Source organism: Arvicola amphibius, chromosome 4 (assembly GCF_903992535.2).
Source record: "Arvicola amphibius chromosome 4, mArvAmp1.2, whole genome shotgun sequence".
NCBI lineage: Eukaryota > Metazoa > Chordata > Mammalia > Rodentia > Cricetidae > Arvicola > Arvicola amphibius.
The window spans coordinates 71,828,122-71,834,124 of record NC_052050.1 but is presented as its reverse complement, the minus strand read 5'-3'; the positions used below and the strand labels follow the sequence as shown (position 1 = coordinate 71,834,124).

General features: G+C 47.3%; 1 protein-coding gene and 3 non-coding genes across 4 annotated transcripts; all 4 read left to right on the top strand.

Moving 5' to 3' along the window:
- The first annotated feature begins 806 nt into the window (after window positions 1-806).
- On the top strand, window positions 807-5,911 carry Rack1 (receptor for activated C kinase 1). Its single transcript, XM_038325805.1, has 8 exons — window positions 807-1,042; window positions 2,002-2,173; window positions 2,617-2,764; window positions 3,478-3,573; window positions 3,920-4,030; window positions 4,285-4,425; window positions 5,440-5,550; window positions 5,803-5,911. Exons 1-8 carry the CDS (start codon window positions 934-936, stop codon window positions 5,866-5,868), a joined length of 954 nt encoding a protein of 317 aa, XP_038181733.1. The 5' UTR covers window positions 807-933; the 3' UTR covers window positions 5,869-5,911.
- On the top strand, window positions 1,313-1,380 carry LOC119813824. The gene has a single exon (XR_005285270.1). It is a non-coding gene; the product is annotated as a small nucleolar RNA SNORD95 (small nucleolar RNA).
- LOC119813811 lies at window positions 2,397-2,476 on the top strand. The gene has a single exon (XR_005285260.1). It is a non-coding gene; the product is annotated as a small nucleolar RNA SNORD96 family (small nucleolar RNA).
- LOC119813823 lies at window positions 3,198-3,265 on the top strand. Its single transcript, XR_005285269.1, has one exon. It is a non-coding gene; the product is annotated as a small nucleolar RNA SNORD95 (small nucleolar RNA).
- Window positions 5,912-6,003: the final 92 nt, after the last annotated feature.

Here is a 6,003-nt window from a genome sequence, read left to right as displayed (position 1 = left end):
CACTCACACACAAATAACATTTTAAACACAAAACTATAAGTTTAAGGAGAGATCTATGCCATTGCGGGGGACACTACATATTAAACGAGTGTTGAGAGGAAGGTCATCAAGTTACCAGGTTATCAGTGTTCCTCTGCCTCCCTATCCAGGAACACCTTCAGGGCAAACTAGCAGGCTTTTCTATGGAGTGGTCAGAACTACAGAAAGGGATTCCAACAAAAATCCTCTGAAACCTGAAGCCAGCACGTCCTCTCTAACCTAGCCAGGAGACTCAAGCCTATAATTCCAGGAAGTGGGCGACAGAAGCAGGATCAGAATCATCCTTGGCTACAAAGCCAATTTAAGACTAGCTTTTACTACATGAAAGCTTCTTTTACGTGCCTTAAAGAAGAAAGGCCAGATCTGGTGGCACACGCCTTCAGTTGCAGCTTTAACACCCTTAAATCATCGCTTAAGTCTGTGTCGACAACCGCGGAACCGATTACCAAGCGGAAAGGGCGGAGCTCCGTCTCTGCTACGTAAGGGAGGAGGAGGAGGAGGAAAGAAGCCGCTGCACTGTGGCAGTCAGCCGGTCGCTTCATTTCTTCTGCTCCCACAGCATGCTCTAACCTGCCGAGGAGTCTTTCTAGACACCTGGTACATCTGACTTCAAAATGCATTTGTACGGTGCTGCCAAATTGTGTTCCGTGGCAGAGGAAACGGCGATACTGCAACTTACCTCACCCAGCCCCTCCCACCACCCGGTGCCGCCATCTATGGGCGGCAGTGAATCATGGGAATCCCCGCCTTGCTCTCCGGGTATTTCCGGTTCCGGCGGAGGCCGCTCTTTCTTTTCCTCCGCGGGGTCGCCGTGGCTGCCGCTGTGGTACCTGGCTCCCTTTGCTATCCGGTGCCATCCTTGTCGCTCCGGCGACACTCGCATCAGCCGCAGTCATGACCGAGCAGATGACCCTTCGTGGGACCCTCAAAGGCCATAACGGCTGGGTAACCCAGATCGCCACCACCCCGCAGTTCCCGGACATGATCCTGTCTGCGTCTCGAGGTACGGGCTGCATGCCGGGCGGAACACTGGGAGTCCAGGGGACTGCGTGTCTCCTGGCTTTGCCATTGGCGCGCGGGCGGGCGGGCTTGGTCCACTCCCCACGCAGGTATGAGTTGGGGCGTGCGGACCCGAACCTGTGCCTCAGGGCGACCACTGCACATGTACGGAAACCGAGACGTGTCACGTAACTCTCCGAAGAATTGGTGACTTCTAAGTCTCTCGCTTGTCTTCTGGAGATGTGTTAAGTAGTTCAGGGGGTACAAGCCCGGCGGAGCAATGATGACCCCAACATGCCATCTGAGTTACTTTGCTGAAATCCAGAGGCTGTTTCTGAGCCGCCGCCGCTTGGCCCTGATCCCTGTGAGCAGTGGGAACTGGAGCTGCCGTGTTCCCCAGGCCTCCAGTCTTGCCCTTCCCTAGAGTTTCTTCCCTTGTAACGCTTTTTGTCCCATGATTTTTTTTCATCGTGTTTTGCCCTCCCACATCTCCCTACCCATCCAAATTTATGTTCATTCTCTCTAATAATGTAAGGTTTACCCGGCTAGGACTGTGTCTGCTCCGTAGCTACCGCATTTCTCTGAAAGGCACAGAAGGTGTGTGCTTATCCCAGTTACTGAGTTGCCGTTGGACTAGAGCAATAGAGAAGATTAGTTAACTCTCAAAAGGGATTGGGTAGGGTTTGTTTCCCAGAACCCACATGGTGACTGCAGTCTGTAGTTAGTTGAGGGGGAGCTGACACCCTCTTGTAAGGATGCCATAGACATACGTGTAGGCGAAACATTCAATGCACAACTATGTAATTTTGGGTTAGATTTAAGTTTGAATCCCAGGACGTTGTGGTGCCCATAGTCTCAGTGCGTTTTTATATTCTGGAATAACAAGCCCCTCTTTTAACTTCAGTTCCCACCAGATATAAGTAGGCTGTGGGGCCTCATGGATTTCTTTACCAATCTTTTCAGACAAGACCATCATCATGTGGAAGCTGACCAGGGATGAGACCAACTATGGCATACCACAGCGTGCTCTACGAGGTCACTCCCACTTTGTTAGTGATGTTGTTATCTCCTCTGATGGGCAGTTTGCCCTCTCGGGCTCCTGGGATGGAACACTGCGCCTCTGGGATCTCACAACGCAAGTAGCTGCTTTGGGACCTGGGTGGGTGGGGGGAGCTGGGCAAAATTGAGGTAGATTCCCTAGGGTGTGGCCTTCCCTTGGAAATTGGTCCTTTTGTGGAGGATGAGATAAAATGGAGTTGCTGAGGGCTGTACTGGTTGAGTTGAGCATTTTTTACCAGGTACAGCCGGCAGTTAAAAGTGTTTCCTCTTGAGGTGGGCATCTGGCAGGTGTAACAGAGGACCCTGGTGATGACACGAAGACATTGTCAACCAATCCCCACAAGGGAATGAGGACATGTCCTGCAATTCTGAACGGGTTCTCTGGCACATGCCAGGCATAGGCTAATAGAACATAAGTCACGTGTGATGTGAGCTGTGAGGAATGGTGGAGCCTACTGGAGCAAAGATGAAGCCAAGAACGGGGTCTGACTAAATGGGTAAAATCTGTCTCCCTCTTAGGGGCACCACCACGAGACGATTTGTGGGCCATACTAAGGATGTGCTGAGTGTTGCCTTCTCTTCCGACAACCGGCAGATTGTCTCTGGATCCCGAGACAAGACCATAAAATTGTGGAACACTCTGGGGGTCTGCAAGTACACTGTCCAGGTAAAGTGGTAGAAGGTCATACACCTAGGAGTTAAATATTGGCTCCCACCCATCCCTTGGGGGATGTTGCTGTCGACATGGGCTCATCACTAGTCCTGGTTAGCCTAGAAGTCAGATCTGCCTTCTGGGATTAAGGCTGTGCACCACCATCTAGCTGCAGATGTGATGGTGTGTCATCGTCCTCTGTGGGATTTTGGTTGCTTTTTACTATTTTTATGCATGCTCACTCATTAGTGGCAAGGTACTCTGGAATTAATTTTTCTCCAGAGTCGACATGAGACCCCCCCAAGCCAAGGCATTTATTGAACAGGCCTTTGCACATGAGCAAATACCCAGATGTGTCCGGTAACTTCCCTAAGGGTTGGGTGATCTCGAGTCTCTCACCTACCTCCTGAAGGTATATTTAAGTACTTAAAGGAGTTACATGCCAGGCGGAGCAGTGATGACCCCAACATGCCATCTGAGTTGCAGTGCTGAAATCCAGAGGCTGTTTCTGAGCTGTGCCTGTCCCTGAGCTCCATGAGGAGTGGGTAGACTTGAGGCATCCTGAGACTCAGCCACATGTCAGCAGGCTTGACTTGTGTTGTATTGGTCCTGAAGTAAAGGCTTGGGTTCTGAGGAGACGAGTGTGAGAGTGCTTTTGCCTCCTTTAGGGTGCTTATCTGTAGTCAGAAAGACTGCTTTCTCTTACCTTACTCCTGCGTCTTCTGTAGGATGAGAGTCATTCAGAATGGGTGTCTTGTGTCCGCTTCTCCCCGAATAGCAGCAACCCTATCATCGTCTCCTGTGGATGGGACAAGCTGGTCAAGGTGAGCGTCAAGAATGGCATGGCTGTTAGAAATCCAGACTCTTGTTCCCATTCCTCTCAGTTAGCAATGAACTCCAGTTTGGAATGGTTTACAGATTACCTTGACTTTGGCTCTTTAATGGTTTATCTTTGTATATTAGGGATTTGGTTTGTTTTTGAGGCCAGTTCTCGCTCATGTGCCATCCAGGCAGGCCTCAACTTAGCAATCTACCATTCTCAGCCACCCAAGTGTTGGGATTAAGTGGATTTGCACGAGAAGCCTGTTTAGAGATACCTTTAAAGATGTTGTGCCTTTCTTGTTGATGGTAGACCATAGTCCTGGTCACCTATGGACCCGTTTTTCCTAGGTATGGAATTTGGCTAACTGCAAGCTGAAGACCAACCACATTGGCCACACTGGTTACCTGAATACAGTGACAGTCTCTCCTGACGGATCTCTCTGTGCTTCTGGAGGCAAGGTATTTGGGGCCTCGTTTCCTTTATGGAGAGTGCTTTTATCTGATAACATGCACCAGTTAAGAGATTAGCTAGACTGCAGGAATATTTCTAAGCATTAGCTTAAAATCTGTAGAAAGGTTTACCAAAGAAGTTTTCCCTCAAAAAGTAAGTTGGTGTGGATACTGTGCATTAGAGGAGAAGGCTTGAGGGCATGAACGCGGATACTTCAGTCATTAGGTTTATTTGTCCTAACTCACCTTTTCTCTCTGTTCAGGATGGCCAAGCTATGCTGTGGGATCTGAATGAAGGCAAGCACCTTTACACACTGGATGGTGGGGACATCATCAATGCCTTGTGTTTCAGCCCCAACCGCTACTGGCTATGTGCTGCCACTGGCCCCAGTATCAAGATTTGGGTAAGTGTGGTCTGTTGTGAAGCATATTGATTTTGCTGCTATAAGCCAAGCTTTCTTGGTAGATTCTGTTGTTAAGCTGATGTCAGTTGAACAAGGTTAGGATTTTTTTTTTTTTTTTTGACAATTTGCTTGCTGACTTTTGCCTAAGGGAATGCCTGTGTATTGGTTGAATGTAATAATTGCTGTTTGGGCCAAAAAGTAATTACCTTGTGACAGGCTATTCTGTCCGAATACATGGCATCTACCTACCAGATAAACAGTTATAGACACACCATGAAGATAACCAAAAATAGTCTCACCAGTAGTGTGCAGCAGGCAGTAGAGCACTTAATGTAGTACAAGAGCCCTAAAATTACTGTTTCAGGCCCTGTTTTTTGTGCCTTTTTAGTTTTATTTCTATATATTTTTATATTTTGGACAGTGTCTAACCCAGGCTAACCTCAAATTCTGTGGCCATTACTCTGGGGTGGTATTGGGAATTGAACCTGGGGCCTTGCACATGCTAGGCAAGTACTCTAAAGGGTAACCCCAACTTTTCTGCTTAAGTTTTTGGGGGCTTATTTCATGAGGAATCAACTTGACTACTATACAATCAGATCTTCTCAGTCCTACCTTGGCCTCCTAAGTACTCAAATTATAGGCTTTAGCCCTGATTGGGCCCTGAGATGATTGGGAATTAGGTTAATGTTTCATACATCCTTAAAAGAAAAATATAATCCATTAGAAATTGAACTATGTAAGTAGACGATTTCAGAATGGTTCATTACTGTCTATGCATATGCATGCTGTGTGTGGGTACAGGGAAACTGGTCTGTCCGTAGCCAGGTCAACTTCATAGTTTCTGGGAAATAAGAAAATTGTAAAGCAAGGCATTTAACTTGTGCCACCTTGCTAGCTCCATAAAAGGAAATGTAGCATGATCAGTATGATAATAATCATATCGTGGACCATGTAAGCCCATGGTATAATTAGTTGTATTATGGGTATCCTTACCTAGTTTTGGTCTGTTCTCAGGACTTGGAGGGCAAGATCATTGTAGATGAGCTGAAGCAAGAAGTTATCAGCACCAGCAGCAAGGCAGAGCCACCCCAGTGCACCTCCCTGGCATGGTCTGCTGATGGCCAGGTAAGAACTTCAAGCACAAGACTAATTATCAACATAAATGAAATGAAGCTATCCATCGATTTAGGACATATACTAGTGGAATATGTATTTTCATCTGGGGAAAGATCGAGTCATTAACCTTTAAAGTGGAAGAGGCCTTAAAAAAAATGCCTGAATCTCTTCCTGTGGGAACACTTAGCATGCCATAGACACATTCTTTGTTTAGGGCTATAGAATTCATTGCTGGGCATGACCCTGTTTTCTCTTTTACAGACTCTGTTTGCTGGTTACACAGACAACCTGGTCCGAGTGTGGCAAGTGACTATTGGTACCCGCTAAAGGTTCATATCAGAGCATTAGAAATAAAAATGGCTTTCTGAGACTGGTTTTTCAGTCATTTGGGGGGAGCAAGACCCTAATTTGCTGCAGTGACACTTCCTCAAACAATTTAGTATTGCACATATGTCTATGCCA

Excerpts from the sequence above, each read along its gene's own strand:
- Rack1 (XM_038325805.1), top strand. The coding sequence starts at position 934 with ATGACCGAGCAGATGACCCTTCGTGGGACCCTCAAAGGCCATAACGGC. Across the intron at positions 1,043-2,001 it reads GATCCTGTCTGCGTCTCGAG|ACAAGACCATCATCATGTGG; the intron begins GTACGGGCTGCA and ends CAATCTTTTCAG. Across the intron at positions 4,426-5,439 it reads GCCCCAGTATCAAGATTTGG|GACTTGGAGGGCAAGATCAT; the intron begins GTAAGTGTGGTC and ends GTCTGTTCTCAG.